Source organism: Nelumbo nucifera, chromosome 1 (assembly GCF_055504915.1).
Source record: "Nelumbo nucifera cultivar China Antique chromosome 1, China Antique-T2T, whole genome shotgun sequence".
Classification (NCBI taxonomy): domain Eukaryota; kingdom Viridiplantae; phylum Streptophyta; class Magnoliopsida; order Proteales; family Nelumbonaceae; genus Nelumbo; species Nelumbo nucifera.
In genome coordinates, this window is record NC_142649.1 from 37395049 (window position 1) to 37412518 (window position 17470).

General features: G+C 35.4%; 1 protein-coding gene across 2 annotated transcripts in view; it reads right to left on the reverse strand.

The window, feature by feature from the left end:
* Positions 1-8408: 8408 nt before the first annotated feature.
* Positions 8409-17470, reverse strand: part of MLH1 (MUTL-homolog 1) — a 79862-nt gene continuing 70800 nt past the window's right edge. For both annotated transcript variants that reach the window (XM_010274252.3, XM_010274251.3), the window contains exons 15-16: positions 8931-9094; positions 8409-8784 (exon numbers count right to left, since the gene is read on the reverse strand). In XM_010274252.3, coding sequence (XP_010272554.1) covers positions 8740-8784; positions 8931-9094 — 209 coding nt within the window. In that variant the 3' untranslated portion in view covers positions 8409-8739. The remainder of the gene's footprint in view (positions 8785-8930; positions 9095-17470) is intronic.

The window sequence follows — 17470 nt, forward strand, 5'->3', positions numbered from 1 at the left end:
TTACCAAATGGTTTGATTCCATGTTTTAAAAATCAGACTAGACTAGATGGTCAAACCATTTGACCCGAGAATCGATCATATTTTTGGGTCTATTTTTAGACTGGTCCACTTTTGTTTTTGAAAAAAAATGTTGAATTGGTCAGAAAACCATTAACCCAAACGGTGGAATCATTAAACCATTCGACTTGGTTAGGGATTTATAATTTTAAAAAATTATTTGATTTAAAAAAATATTAACATAAAAAGGGAGATTGAGAGATGGGGGAGGGATTGAGAGAAGATCTTAGATTTGAGATGACTGAGATAAGAGTAAGAGAGAAACTTCTTTTTCTTCTTCCCTCCTTCCTTCCTTTCCTTTTTTTTCCTTTCCTTTCCTTCCTTTCTTTCTTTCATTCTTTTCTTTCTTTCCTTTCTTTTCCATTTTCTCCAACCAACAACCACTCTACCTATCTCTTTTCTTACAAAATAAGAGGGACACACACACACACACACACACACACACACACACACACACACACACACACACACTAGTAAAAGTGCATGCGTGTTGCACGTGGCAGTGTATATATTGTCGTTCAACTCAAAGACCTAACTTCAAATGTTCTTATAGTTTATTTCAAAGTTTTTATCATGTAGTTGAACCATAGAGTTGGATTTCTTGGTTTGTCAATTGGACACATCAAGAACCAAATGAGGTCCTTGATAGTAGAACCACTAACCTATTTAACCAGAAAATGGGCTATGGTTAATACATTAATTTGTTTTTTTTTGTATTTTAGCTATTTCTATTTTTACTAACAATAATACTCATTTTTTCAAATATATTTTTGTTTAATATGAAGAATATATCATATTAATACATGTTCAAACTTTCCATAAAATTCATAAAAAATTCTATATTTTTAATTTTTATTATTTAATTTATGATATAATAAAAATTAGTTATTTAACAAGAGGAAATGCAATTCCAATATATTGTTTGATGTTGGTTTTTAATATTGGGGTCAAATCAATTTATTAGATTGATTAGCCGACCACCCAATTCAAGATTGTAGGTTCATTTACCACCAAACCACTTGCCAACGGTGGCCTAACTAATTAAATCATGGAACCATTTGACATGGTTAGTGGAGTTATGTGTTAGACATTAATGCTTTATTTTTTCCTAATTTTTATCCCATTTCCATCATTAATGAAAATAATTCTCATTTATCACTCTTTTTTATATGATGAATGTATAATATCAAAGAATGTACCCAAATTCATCTACATTTTTGTTTAACTTTGTGTATTTTATTATTTAATTATAACATCATGCGTTAATCCATTTGATATGGACAATTGAACAACTAATCCACCAATTGGATAGAAAAAACCATTTTGCATTCTCAGTTGATTTTAAATCTTGTATTCCATTTTCATCACTAATAAAAGTAATTCTTATTTTCATATTTATTTTTTATTTAAAATTATGAATATATAACATTAGAATTGTATCAAAATGCTTTATACAAAGCTTATATTTTTTTTGAGTTTCTATATATTTTTTAATATTTATTTCTTAGTTATGACATCATAGATTGACCCATTTGACCTAGAAGATTAGATTGTTAACCAACCATCTAGATATGAAATTGGTTTCATTTTCAGATTGGTTTTAAACTTTGCATTTAATTTATATCACTAAAATAATAATTATTATTCATTATTCTTATTTTTTATTTATTTGATTAATATATAATATTATAGATGTGCCCAAAATTGTTTTGTATTTTTTGTATTATTCTATTTTTAAAAATTTTATTTTTAATTATACATCATGAGTTAACCTATTTGATCTGAAAGGTTGAACCAATAATCCGCTCCCTAGATAGGAAAAATGTTTCATTTCCCATCGGTTTTAAGTTCTATATTCTATGTCCATCGTTAATAAAATTATGTCTACTTTATCATACTTATTTTTTTAATATGAAAAATATATAATAATAGAAATGTGTCCAAAATTTTCAAAATTTCTTTATTTTCTATATTTCTAAATTTTTATTATTTATTTATGACATCATGGCATTATCCATTTGACCCAAATAGTTGAACTACTTACTCACCACCTAGATGGAAAAACATTATTTCATTTCTAGGTTTATTTTAAAAATATAAAATTTCATTATATTAATAACTATTGTGTATTGATTTATTAATGGAATTTAATGATGAGAAACAAAAGTATACATGTTGGATTGAATGAGAGATAGAGAGAGAATGTGATTTATTTAATGACTTAAATGTGAGACTTGATGAGAGGTAATAATTGAATACACTTAATAGTATTATTTTAATTTCATTTTCAACTTAAATCTTGTATTCCATTTTTATCATTAATAAAAGTAATTCTTATTTTCATATTTAATATTATGAATATATAACATTAGAATTGTATCAAAATTATTTATACAAAGCTTATATTTTTCTTTGAGATTCTATATTTTTTAATATTTATTACTTAGTTATGACAGACCCATTTTACCTGGAAGATTAGATCGTTGACCTACCATCTAGATATGAAAATGGTTTCATTTTCAAGCTGGTTTTAAAATTTGCATTTAATTTATATCACTAATAAAATAATTATCATTCCTCATACTTATTTTTTGTTTATATAGTTAAGAAATAATATTATAGATATAAGGGTGAGCATTCGGTTTATTCGATTAAAAACCGAACCGAATAAATTGAAAATTTTTAAAACCAAATCAAAACCGAATAATAAAAAAGCAAAATTTCCGATTTGGCTTTTAGTTATTTCGATTAATTTTAATAATGTATATACTATATTATATACATTATAACATATAATATATGTCATAAAAGCAAATTTCATTATATTATATATTAATATCTAAATAATATTATATATTATATATTGCATATAATATACAAAGGTTCAGTTTATTCGGTTTAATGAATTTCTAATTCTGAAAATAGAATTAACCAAAACCCTGAAAAAAACAAACCAAAAATTTTAGTTTGGTTTTAATCGAATTATGCTCACCCCTATAATATATGTGCCCAAAATTGTTTTGTATTTTTTGTATTATTTTATTTTAAAAATTTATTTTTAATTATACATCATGAGTTAACCCATTTGACCTGAAAGGTTGAACCACTAACCTACCCCTAGATAGGAAAATTGTTTCATTTCCCATCAGTTTTAAGTTGTATATTCAGTGCCAATCATTAATAAAATTATGTCTATCTTATCATACTTATTTTTTTAATATGACAAATATATAATAATATAATTGTGTCCAATTTTTTTAAAATTTCTTTATTTTCTATATTTTTTTATTTTTGTATTTCTAAATTTTTATTATTTATTTATGGCATCAATGAATTATCTATTTGACCCAAATGGTTGAACTACTTACCCACCACCTACATGAAACAATATGATTTCATTTCTAGGTTTATTTTAAAAATATCAAATTTCATTGCATTAATAATTATTGTGTATAGATTTATTAGTAGAATTTAATATTGAGAAACGAAAGTATTAATGTTGGATTCAATGAGAGAGGATGTGACTTATTTAATGACTTAAATGTGAGACTTAATGAGAGATAATTGAATGTATTTAATAGTATTGCTTTAATTACATTTTCTACCCTTACAATGGAGGTGAACCAAATTCAAGAGAAGGGGTATTTTAGTAAAAAAATTCAGAAGCCAATACCAATCATTGCAGTAGTAGAAGATGGAGAGTGGACCTTGACCTTTGACGAAAGTAGTACAAACACCTCCGCCGAAGCTAGAGTCACACTGACTTCGCTTGCCGGAGATACCTCAACCTATTCTTTCAAGTTTCAATTCCCTTTTTCACACAACATAGCTGAGTACGAGGCACTAGTATTGGGTTTGACAGTGGTCAGGGACTCCGGAGCAAAGAAAGTAAAAGTAATAGGAGCTAACCTTTAGATCTCCATCTAAAGCAAATGATCCAAGACATCCTCGAACTTGTTCACGTGTTCTTGTAGGCTTCCTTTTTGCCCATTATATTGTGGCCACTATTGAGGAAGGATGTAGCCGGTGGGGTATGGTTTGTATAGGATTCGGTCAAAGTAAGGTTTCTGGAGAATGAGTGAGGCTTGGCTCCTGTTTTGGTTCTCCACCATCAGCCCCTAAACATACTCTTTCAGTTCATTGTGACTGAGTGGTGCTTCCGTTACCAAGTTGGTCTGTGGAGTGGCTCGGGGTGTTCGACAATGGGGAGGTTATCTTGTGTGGGCACAGGGCCGGTTCTAGGAGGCTGCTCAAGGATGACAGGGTTTTGGTTAGCAAACTGTTGATAGGTAGGAATGGATCGGAGGGGACGACTGAAGTGAAAGGGGATCGTTTGATCCCGGATGACCGTTGGAGGAGTAGTTGTAAGGTGCTCCTCATTTCATTTTGCATTTGCTCCATTCGGTTGAAATGAGACTCAAACTCGTACACTTTGTTGGATAGTATATCGATTTTGACTTGTTCAACTGATTTTGGGCCAACCTGATCTCTGCCTCCAGGTTGACGTTTTCCTGTTCATTGATATGCTCTTCGGGGATAGGGGAGAGGTTAATCTTGCGGGCGGCCATCCTCTGTGATCAAGGAATAACCAGAGATTCTAATGTGAGTAGGGAGGTAAGGCTACGTGCGGGGGTCTCCTTGAAGGACAAAGGAAAGCCGAGAGCTGGAGGTAAACTGATTGCTAGGGCGAATGAAGTGATAGAATGATGATCTCATTATGAGTTGGACCCCTATTTATAGGGAGAGGTCCTGAGATCCCGAAAGGAAGGAGCCAAAAGTGTTTGATTCCCATTAGGAAAGGGAATCTTGGATTCAGTGTCAGTTGTCATGGAAAACTGCTAGGGTTTCGCCAAGTGTCTTATGAGATATCTCAATGATGAGCTTTCCTTTCGTCTGAGGATTTTCATAATACATGTGTGCTACTTCCTTTCGCAAGTCTTTTAAATTGATGCGGCATGGATGACGTCACTACTTATCTCGCACGTCCTCTCTAATCCTACGAGGCGTCCTGCCACGCACGTTATTAGTGACGCATGTGTTTCTTTTACTCATTTCTAACCTGCGATGAGCTTGAGCTCATTGCGGTTGTGCGATGACTTTAAGCTCATCACAAGTTTGCACGGGTCTTGAGCTCATCGGAACTCATTTCAGGTCATGAACTCATTGCATGTCTATGCGGGTTTCAAGCTCATCATAGATGTGTACTGAATTATGAACTCATCACTATCATTCATGTGGTATTGGTTTAGCACCTTCTGTGCTCTCATGGTCTAGGTGATCATCATACACCTACAATAGGAAGAGGTAGGCCCTGAGGATCCTAACACAGACCTAGTTGTAAAAAATAGAAATACATTCAACACAGACCTAATTGGGGTCAAAGCTATAAGAGGAATTAACGATAGTTGACCTAGCTGAGGAACGAGAATCGCCTAATCCCATACAAATTAGTGCCAAGCTCATTGAAGCAAGAAAGAGATCATTTAATCACGCTCCTAAAAAGAATACAAGAACGTTTTTTCATGAACCTATTATGAGATGCTTGGACAGGTAGTGATACGTAAGCAAGGATTAACGAAGGTCAACACACTCGATAGAGAAACTACTAGCTGCAAAGTTCAATATAATTCCCCAACATGTTTCAAAGTATCAACACACTCGATATTTAATTTTTAAGCATCGAGCATATAAAACCATGGATACACATTTTCTTTTTCATTTTTTCAATTCAACCATTTGAGAAAATATGTTTAAAGATGGGTTCCAATGCTTAAAACCACTCAAACCCCTTAAATACTTGCATTTAGAAGTGACTGTAAAACCTAAAATGTATCATATAATATGGTATGATGGGTATTGATACTTTGAGCCATATTCCCCACTTGGTTGGTTAATATTTTACCAGTTATAGAAGGGAATTTCCATTGCTATGTGGACATATTGGTTGATTCTATGGAAGACTGAATTCTTCAACTTTGTAGACAGTTGGTGGTTACAATCAAACGAAGATGTCCCCCCGTTAGCAATCCCTATTATATTCAAGGATTAACAATATGATATGCCCGATATGGGACATATTGTGTTGGTATTAATGTACCCAAATATGCTTGGATATATTGATATATAGGTTTTTTCTTTTAAATTTTAAAACTTCAAACTGATGGGTAGGATCCTTGCATACATATAAATAAAAACAAATTAAAAAAAAGAGTATCAGCAATATCAATACACACCGACACCCACTTGAGGGTATCGGACATATTGATATTTTAATCCTTGATTACATTGTAATGCCCATTAACCTGAAAAATGCTAGTGCCACTTATTAAGGGTGATGATGGCAATTTTTCACAAAACGATCCATAAGGAGGTGGAAAATTATGTAGATAGCATAAAACCCCACAAACAAAAAAAGACCACATCAATGATTTATGAAGTGATGTCGAACATTTACACAATCCACTCTCCGTTTATGTAATAAAAGGAAAGCTTTTGGATGTGGAACACAAAGGAGTGGGCCAGGAGAAAATGCAATCCTCAGCATGCACCACCCTTTAACCTTATGGAATAGAAGGGGATCGAGTGATGATTGTCTTATATCAGAAGGTTCATTCTTCAACAAGCTAACCAGACGGTCTTTAGAGTTCAGTCCCCCTTGGATTTTTTATTAGTTTTCCAGATGTATTTGCTCACACCCCTACGCACGCCATCCCCTGAATTTGGAATCTCCCGCCAACCCAATAAATACCCTAAGAATAAAAAAATAAAAAAAAAACAACTCAAAGAAGTAGATCACCTATTTTATCAATCCTTGAAAGTTGAAGCTGTACGTCACTGCAACTGTGTTTATAAACTAAATGGAATGGTATATTGGTTTTCACTTTCACACAGTCTTCTTAGTGGATGTCAACCATTTTATATATATATATATATGAAAATAATTGTATGGTTTTTCTGAGAATTAAATTATACACGAAAATTTTAATTCTATCATTTTTTTCTTATGTTTCCTAAGTTTTCACACTTCATATAAACTATACGTGTGTTTTATATGCATGTAAGGGGTGGCCATGAGCCGAGTTTCTTACGAGCTATTTGAGATTGGCTTGGCTCGATTTAAACTGAGTTTTGAGCCGAGCTCGAGCCTAATGAAGCTCGGCTTGTGAGATTCGCAAGCCTAATTGAGCCCAGTATAATAAATAAATAATTTTGTTATATATATACGTTGATACATACATACATATATAATGAATGATTTTTATAATTTTTAATTTTTGTATGTAAAATAAAAAAATATTTTTTATATATATAATTTTTGTTTTTTAAAAAAAGTTTGGCTTGCAATCGATTCGAATTCAAACTTGCGAACTTTTGAACCGAGCCGAGCTTGAGTTCAAGTCTCTAGCTTGAGCTCGAATTCGAGCCTAACACTATTTCAGCGAGCCGAGCTCGAATAGTCAAACATTCAGCTTGGGCTTAGATGTGAAGATTTCACAAAAGTACGTGTTTTCTTCTTAGCCTTGGGCTTAGATCCGGATTTATGGAAGAAAAATCACTTGTATCAAAGTATTTATATAATATAAGATGTGTTGATACATCATTCCTTCATCTAGATGATTCAATAAACAGATTGGAGACACTGCTCGCCAGCAATAGCAGTAGAAGATAGTAGGGATGACAATTTCACAGGAATTTAGGACAGGTTTGAGTTTTGACCTTAAGGTACCCAGTACCCAATACCCAATTATAAACCTATCTATCCATCTATCTATCATAGCCCGTTATAGGCATCTTTAGCATACTATTTCATTTTAATAGAGGCAACACATTTTATTTATGGAGAAGTATATGCCTGATTTCCACTGCAGAGCTATAAATATTCAAAATGTCAAAAACCCCCACTCTACACACCAAAGGCGCCCGTGAATTAGCATCAATTCTGAACTGACATTCTCCCTTTTATTTATGTGATATAAATTCCAAACCTGGGCTGAACTGTCATTCTCCCTTTTATTTATGTGATATAAAATCAGGCGCAAGAATCAAAGAAATGAAAAATGCAAAGAATATTGAAGATGTAATTAAAAAAATGTATTTATATTTTGGATAGATTTGGATCAAGATAGCCTTTCATAACCTCCGAGGCTCCAAGATCTTCACTAGTTGGAAGGAAAAAAAAGATTTTTTTCGGGTCACGACTTCCAGAGTCATATCATTTGACTGACACATTTTGCATAAATTGTATAAATTGCCTTATTGCCACACTTAGAATTCCCAATATTTTGAGCCTTGCTTCCAAACTTGTGAAGAGTAGAATTGAAATTTAAACTGCATATATTGTGCGCTGATGCTTGGCTTCCAATCTAGCATTTTATACAAGTATTTTTGGGTAGAATTTGTACAAGTATTTTGTTCATCAAATGTTCAAACATTGTTGTGACGGTCCAAAGACTAGCTTATCAATCAAACAATAGTCCAGTGTCTTTAAAGTTTCTACTGATAAAAAAACTAAAAAAAAAATAACTTCAACTCTCTGAATGGCTTTTCGAAACACATTTTTTGATAGTTATCGGACATTTTCGACAGGCACATCATATACAGAGTTTTGTATTCCATCCAAATGCGAATCTTCAGGGGCTTTAGGGAATCAAAAAACCAAAATGAGCAACCAACAACCCTAGTTTAACATCTTTCAAAAATCTTATAAAGTTTCTCCATTGAAGTCACCTGCAAAAGTCCAGTTGCAAATATTCATAATCATAAGCTTTATCTTCCAGTTGCAAATATTAATAAAAAATCTAGGATAGCCATCAAGAAAAGACCAACTTAGATGGTTATGGACATTGTGGTGCATGAGGGTAAAAAGGAAGAACCTGGACAAAAGTTCCATTTGTAGCCATTGAATTAGGTGGCTTCAGGAAAAGTCTCATTGACGGGAATAGTACATGTTGGATGTTCCATTCGCGCTGGGCCCATGCAGTCGCTGCCTCCGAGATCAATTCCTCATCAATCTCATTTTCCATGGCACTGTTATCCTCTGCAAAACCATTGACAAATACATAAGGTGAAAATAATCCAAGTTTAGACACCAAATAGTCAAAAAGAATACATATTTAATAATCACTATGAAAGAAGGAAAGGAGGTTGAGATTGGCTGGAAGTATTATTCATGATATTAGGACTTTAGTCACCAGGACCATGGTAAGGATAACATCACCATTTCAAACCACAATGCCAAGAATTTAGAGTTCAAATGCACAAAAAACACACTCAAATTCAAAGATTGCGGATCTGAAATATTTGGCATATAACACATTATAGAGGCTGTTGGGTTTTGAATCTTCATTTTCCACATAAGAATGTGTACATAAACCTGCTCCAAGCCTAGAAAAATTTTCCTCCAATTTGAGACTAGAGTTCACAGTTTATAAACTCATTCTCATATTCCTTCAGGCAATTTGGGGCATACAACATTGCGGGCCAATCAACATACAATTGTTAAAATATCATCATCATCATTCATAATTATCCCAAATATATAGGGTTGGTTACATGAATCCTGTTTCACCATTCTATTCTGTTTAATACCATATCAATTGCTAATATGCACTTAGGTCATTTCTTCCTATGTCGACCCATGTCCCTTTTGGTCTACCCCTAGCCCTTCTAGCCTCTTCAACTTGCAATGAATCACTTCTTCTTATGGGTTCGTTGATGGTCTCTATGCACATGACCAAACTATCTTAGTCTACATTTTCTCATTTTATCACCTTTTGGAGCCACTCCTAGGATCCTTGAAATGACTTCATTTTTTATCCTATCCTTTCTAGTTTTTTCCATTCATCCATCTCAGTATTTGCATTTTTTTGGCATACTCATTTTTTGTGTGTTTTTTGACCACCCTACACTCTGCTCCATACAGCATAGCTGGCCTTACAACTGTTTTATAGAATTTTCTGTTGATGATCTCTATGCACATGACCAAACTATCTTAGTCTACATTTTCTCATTTTATCACCTTTTGGAGCCACTCCTAGGATCCTTGAAATGACTTCATTTTTTATCCTATCCTTTCTAGTTTTTTCCATTCATCCATCTCAGTATTTGCATTTTTTTGGCATACTCATTTTTTGTGTGTTTTTTGACCACCCTACACTCTGCTCCATACAGCATAGCTGGCCTTACAACTGTTTTATAGAATTTTCTGTTGATGATCTCTATGCACATGACCAAACTATCTTAGTCTACATTTTCTCATTTTATCACCTTTTGGAGCCACTCTAGGATCCTTGAAATGACTTCATTTTTTATCCTATCCTTTCTAGTTTTTTCCATTCATCCATCTCAGTATTTGCATTTTTTTGGCATACTCATTTTTTGTGTGTTTTTTGACCACCCTACACTCTGCTCCATACAGCATAGCTGGCCTTACAACTGTTTTATAGAATTTCCTTTTAATCTAGTACAATTCACCTATCACATAAAACTCTAGATGCATTCCTCTATTTTGCCCACTTGCACTAATTCTATGGGTGGCATCTTCCTTAATCTCTCCCTTCTTATGAATTATCAAACCAAGGTACCAGAAAAGTTCACATCTTGGTCTCCACTCCCAAGTGTACCATGGTTTGCACTCCTATTATTATTAAACTTACATATCATATATTCTGTTTTAAGGATACTTATTTTTTTTGATCAATAACAGAATTATTTCATTACTAAAAGATGAAAGAAAAGTACAATACTAGGGGAGATAAACTCTCTCAACTCCCCCAGGGAGAAAGAAAGATTACAAAATAGCCCAGAACAACTGATTCCTTCCCATCCCTTGTTTGGCTAGTGCATTGACACACCTCTTTACCCACTGTAGTCTCACTGTCATATCCTGAGTCAACCTCTTGAAAGTTCTTTTTTCATTCAAGTAGCTCCACAAGCTCCTCTCCTACCGCTTTTTAGAGGTATTTGTCCATAAACTTAATTTTGCATTTGATAATTCATTAATTTTATCAATCAAAACAATGTCATCAGCAAACAATGTGCACGGTGCACCATGGTTTCTCCTCCTGATTAAGCTTTGTCGATTCATCTATGATTAATGCAAATAAACAAGGGTTAAGTGTTGAACCTTGATGAAGACCCATTCTTACTGTAAAATCTGATGTCCCCCACACGTGTTCTCAACTTCTCATTGGTTGTTGCACCCTCATGCATATCTTTGGAACCCCTTTCTTTCACAAGAACCATCATATTCTCTCCCCAGGAACTCTATCACATGCTTTCTCTGGATCAATCAAAATCATATGAAGATCTTTCTTTTTCTCTCTAAACTTTTCTACCATTGTAAAAGGAAGATAGATCCCATGGTTGATCTCCCTAGCATAACCCCAAATTGGTTCTCTAATATACTTATTTCATGTCACAATCTTTGCTCAATTTTTCTCCGAAAGTTTCATAGTGTATCTTATGAGTTTAATCCCCCCGATAGTTACTATAACTTTGTTCTTAAATATGAGTACCATACTACTCTTTCTCCATTCACGGGAAATTTTCTTTTCTTCTATTATCTTTTTAAAAAGCTTAGTTAGCCATTATAAGCCTACCTTGCCACACTTATATTGGAATCCCATTAGGTTCCAATGCCTTTCCCTTCTTCATCTTATTGGGCGCCTCTTTAACTTTAATAGTTCTAATTTTCCAAAAGTACGTCACTTTTAACAATATTAGTAATGCTAATCTTTCCTCTATTAGCATCCTTTATGTGTTGTTCATTTAACCAAAACAATTTGATCCTCCTCCTTAATGCACCTAACATGGTTTAAATCTCCCTTTTTTCCTTTCTCTCATCATTGATAAAGCTCTTCATATTCTCTAACTTTAACTTCACTTACTGTCTTTTTAGCTTCCTTTCTTATGATTTATATTTTCCTATTTTTTTTCCATTCCTAGTCTTTTGCTATTCTTTGTAACATTTTCATTTTAAACTAATTACATTTTGAACCTTTTCATTCCATGACCAAGTTTCTTTAGCACTTTTCCATTTCTCTTTTGATTTTCCTAAAATATCCTTTGCTACTTTTTTTTATGCAGTTTGTCATTTCAAGCCACATATGATTGGTTTTTCCATCTAAATTCCATTTTCTTTTTACTATCAATCTATAAATTCAGCTAGAATTTGTCCTTTTAGGTTTTTCCACCAAATTCTTGGACACCCATTTTCTTCTCTATTTCTCTTTTGTTTCCTAATGCACACATCTACCACCACTACTCTATGTTGTGTAGTTAAGATTTTTTCTAGAATAACTTTGCAAGTCTTACACCTTACACATCATCCATTCAATTTTCTTTTTTTTAGTAAGGAAAAAAATCTATTTTGACTTATGTTTGATCTACTTTCAAGTGTTATTAAGTGTTCATCCTTCTCAAAAAATGTGTTCAAAATTGCCATATCATACTACAAATGCTAAGATTGCATCTTCTATTTCATTCCTAGGGCACACAAAAACAAGAAACAGGTGAACAAACTGAAGGTAGGAGTAGAATAAAGATAAAAAACATGGATATTCAGTGCTGCTGCAATCCCCCACCCTCTCTCTCTCTCACACACACACACACACACAATATTGTGGAGTATAGCATTACTTTCACAATAATAAAGGGGATCATTGTTTCAGGCTCTGGGCCATGAATGAATAGTTTCTCATCTTTTGCATCAATACATGTGTTGAGTTATTTAATTGTTGTATATATCAGCCATTTTATTTGTCTGAGAGCATTCTAGTAATAGTACTGCTATATTAAAAATACAAATGAGGAGATAGATTGTCCAATAGATTTTTTCTCTCATTATTATTATTTTTTTTTGATAAATAAAGTAGTTCATTATACTAATATAAAAAGCAAGAAACTGATACAAGTATTCTTGGAGAGGTGTGAGCTGTGTACTCACTCACCAAGGCAACAGCAAACTATGACTGTGCCCAAAACAAACGATCCCTGGCTACCCCTTGCTTGGCTAGACAGTCAGCCATAGCATTGTCTGATCTCCCAATCCATTGTACTCTTACAATCAGACCCCTTGTTAACCACTTGAACCTCTTGGTTTCATTCTTACAACACCACATGCAGACTCTGGATTCTGTAGCAAACTGAACACCTTGAATTGCAGCTAACAACTCTGCCCTAGTGGAATCCCCAAATTCTAGGATGCCCGAGTAAAGAAGTACCATATTTCCAGCCTAATCCCTTATAACCCCTCCCAATCCAAGACCTGGATTGCCTTGACTACTTCCATCAAAATTCAGCTTCAAAACACCTACAGGAGGAAGTGCCTGGCTTACACTTACTCTAGCCTTTTGGGAAGAGCTACTTGCCATTGCAACCCAATTTCTCCAAAATCATTAAAGGAGAAATGATGGAACATCTCAGAGGATTTCAACCACTGGACAGCCCTATTCAAGATGCATTCCTGTTCTTGTAGATTTCTCTCTTTCACTTGAACCACTCTAGCATTTCTCTCTTCCCAAACAGACTAAATCAACGCTGCTCTTGCACACCTCCACATTAATCTCCCTCTTACTTCAGCTGGCCTGTTCCACCTGCACCCAAAGAGCCACCCCCACAACTCTGCAGTGAAAGAACAAGAGTTTAGTAAATGGTAGCATTCTTCACCGTGGAACCTGCAAAGGATGCACCAATTAGGGGAGAGACAAAGGCTGAGTTTGGAAGGAGTACAAATGCAAATATGTAGAGTGCAAAACCTTATATTTTGTATTATTTTGTATGTATTGACGCTGTAAATATTTGCATTTGTACTGCTTCCAAACTGAGCCAAAGGAACGATCTTCTCTTTTGTAAATTACCCAAGGCATTCATTTTCTCATAGAACACTTCCCAACGAAAAGCCATAACCTTAGGAGGAATAGGCCTGCACCAAACTTCCTTGACAGGAAAGACTATTGAGAGGGAAACTGACAGACCTGAAGAAAGAAGCACTAGAAAAGGACTCTTTGGTTGTGGTGACAAAAACCATTTATTTGGTTTAGAGGATCCAAACAAACTTAAGCAAGAAGACTCAGTGGCCTACCAAGATACTCAATCTCCTCGTCCCTTAAACCTCCACAAAAATCGAAATCCCAGTTTGGTGCCAAGGGGTTTTCCAAAGAGGAGAAGAAATTTGAAATAACCTCTATTTTGTATTGAGAGATAAAGAACAAGGACAGGAAAAGGTCCTTCAAAAAATAACTGAGTTCCCATCACACACATCATAACTGACAAAGTTGAGAAACTGAGGGAGAACACTATGAATAGCCTTCCAAGGAGTTGCCAAGGTTGCCCGTTAAGATACACCAGCGTCCCACCCAGTCTCTGAGTGAACATGAACGCTTCCTATCACCTCATGCGACAATCTCTCTCTCTTTAAATTCCTTTGAACTTAGTTCCCCAACAAAGCTAAATTCTTTTGAACTAAGTTCCCCAAACCCCAACCCCCCTCCTCTTTACTCTAGCAAACCACCTCCCACTTGATTACTAGATGATCTTTCCTACTCTCCCCCGGTTCCCAAAGAAAATCTCTCATCTTCTCCAACTTCTTAGCTTGCCTAAGTGGGACCCTAAAAACTGGCAAGAAATAGCTTGGTAGATTATCAAGCATGGCTCTAATCAAGGTGATTTGACCCCCCAAAGAGATATAATTCTTTTTCCAAGCAAGCAATCTCTTCTCAAGTTTCTCTTCAATTGGGCAACAAAAGTTATTCTCTCTAGGATTTGCCCCTAACGGAAGCCCCAAGTAGCAATGGAACACTCTATTCCCCACTTCTCTTTTCATTCCTTCATTCTTTTTCCCCTTCTATCTTTGATTAGTAATTTCTTCTTTCATCTTCTTTTCTGCTCTCATGTGATTTATTTATTGATTGCATTGCAAGTTGATATCAAAGCATTAGTGTTCTTCATTGCTGTTTGAGACTGACCAGGAGGATTGTTGACATAAGTTGTTGAGCAATAAACAAAACCTCAATCAAAAGATAGCCCTAGATTTTAATAGATACTGAAGCTAGGGACTTTTTCATAACAAATTTAAACCACTTGATAAAGAAAAAAATTATTTTTGTGGATTCTCTCATCTGAAAATCTGAAAAAAAAATCAAGTTTTACTCTTTAGTTGGTTGTAGATTAAAATTATGTATTCACAAGTTGGGATTTGTTGCATTTGATCTATGACACTTTTCATAAACCACCAAATATCTAAGATCATTTTTTTGAAGAAATATAGAGCCGGCAGTCTTGGCAGTCTTATATGAAATTAGCTAACCTTGTGGTGGTGAACTTGCAGAGGTAAACACTTCAAATCTTCGAGCTGTCTCACTGAAATTATTGGGGGCAAAGTACGAGAACATCCCTCGTATGGTAGAGGTATCAGTAGAAGGAAAGATCCACAGAGCTTGGTTGGCCATTGAAATGGATCCAAAACTGTGGGAGGGAGCAGAGGTTGAAGACGATGAGGTGGCATGGAAAAGCTTGCAAGGAGATCAGTTAGTGGGTGAAACGGACAAACAGTTGTTTGGAGCTGAAGCTCAACAGGCATGGAAAGAAAAAGAGGGGTCACAGGCCCCCCCAAAAATAGCAAGCAAGCAGAACCGTTGACGGAGGATCGAAGCACCAAATTTAAATCCTATGCAGAGGTGGTGTCAGAACCAACTAATGTCCTTGGTAAGGAAAACACTTAAGGCGGGAAAACCAGGGGAAAGATGAAAAGTCATTGCAGCAGATTGAACCAGAATGTTCTCAAAGTAAATCTGAGCCGGTAAACAAACATTGTCTTATGGGTGGACCAGAATTGACCCTACGCGTGACTGAATAAGTAACCACGTGACCTCTCCTGTGGGGTTAGGAGACACTAACAAAGCTCTATCATCATCCCCACTTAACCCATTTTCCTCTCCTGTCGAAGTGAAGAAGATTCAGAACCAAAAAGGCATGCACTTAGATGTTGGTACAGGAAACCAAAGAAATCTTTCTAGGATTCCATGGCTCACTTGGAGGCAGGTGCATTTAGAAAACCCCGCGACACTGGACAGGCCAAATCCAAGGTACTTCAGGGAAAATAAGGATGATTGGGATGACGATAGTGATTGGGAGGACTTGGAAGGTCTTGATGTTGGGGAAGAAGAAGTCAACCAGCCTTCTAGCATTGATAGCATAGACTCCACTAAAGCTTGTAAAATCATGGAAGAAGACAACTTGGGAACCGAATTATTATTTGACGATCAGGATTCGAAAAACAGTGGAGGTGGTGGCTGCAGACGGACAAGAGACCTCTCCTTCCTGTAGGTTGGAAACACTTCTACCTGAAGAGCACACTACTCTGCGACCAATGCAAGTTCAAATACAAGATCATGGGCCGGGGAAAATTGGAAGATCCGTGTTTTTAATGAGGAAGCTCATGAGGAACAGATTATGGATGCTATTGTTAAACAGCGTATGCCCTTAGCTCCAATCAGAATGATGTACATTATGACATTTAATGTAAATGAATAAAGTACATATTTGATTCATGTTATCATGGTGTGCTTCTGTGTAATACCCTTAAACTGAACACATATGAGACTCATATTAGTTTAGAGTCTTCATAGCCGTTGGATAGATCTGGGGAGATTTATCTTGCCAAGGCTGACATTGATGTGCCACCAAGTTGGTTGGGTGGCTTGTCTCAGCTACCAAGGTGAGACCTGAGGTACATGCAATGTGGGTTTTCTTGAAACCCTGAACCGGACCAAAATTCCAGTATTGATAGATGGGCAAAGCTGGAATGTTACACCTGACCCCTAGACTCGATTATGATACTGCACTAAGTGTCAGATTGGGCTGCCTTCGATATGCCAATTAGTGACATCCTTAGAGGGGGTCAAAACCTAGGTATGTTGGGACAGTCCGAGAATTCATCTGCGTGGGTGATCATAGTGACTGGATCAGCCCCTTTGCCAGACAAAGTGAATGATCGGGGATGCACTCCCTCTGATGGAAACCTAAACTGCCAGCAGTTGATTTCACCTGTTGAAATTTGTTTTTGCAAAATATATTTATATAGAGATATACATATATATTATGGTTTCAAAAATATTTGCAAAAGGATTTAATTCCCGGGATCCATGTGAGTAGAGAGTGCAGCACTGTACCTTGTAGTCGAGGGAGAGGTCCTCTCTTGTCGGGTAGTGTTTGATCATTATGGGCTAAGAGGTTAAGTGTAAAACCATTGAGGGTAATACCTGATGGCTAGTCTTGCATCTGTCCACAGTCCTTGGGTTTTCATAAGGTGGTTGCACCCAAGGACCATTTAGTGTAAATGTTGGGCCCATTAAGAGCCCATGGTGATGGACTTAGGGGTTCACTGTCTCCTACAGTGAATTCGGCCAGGCCT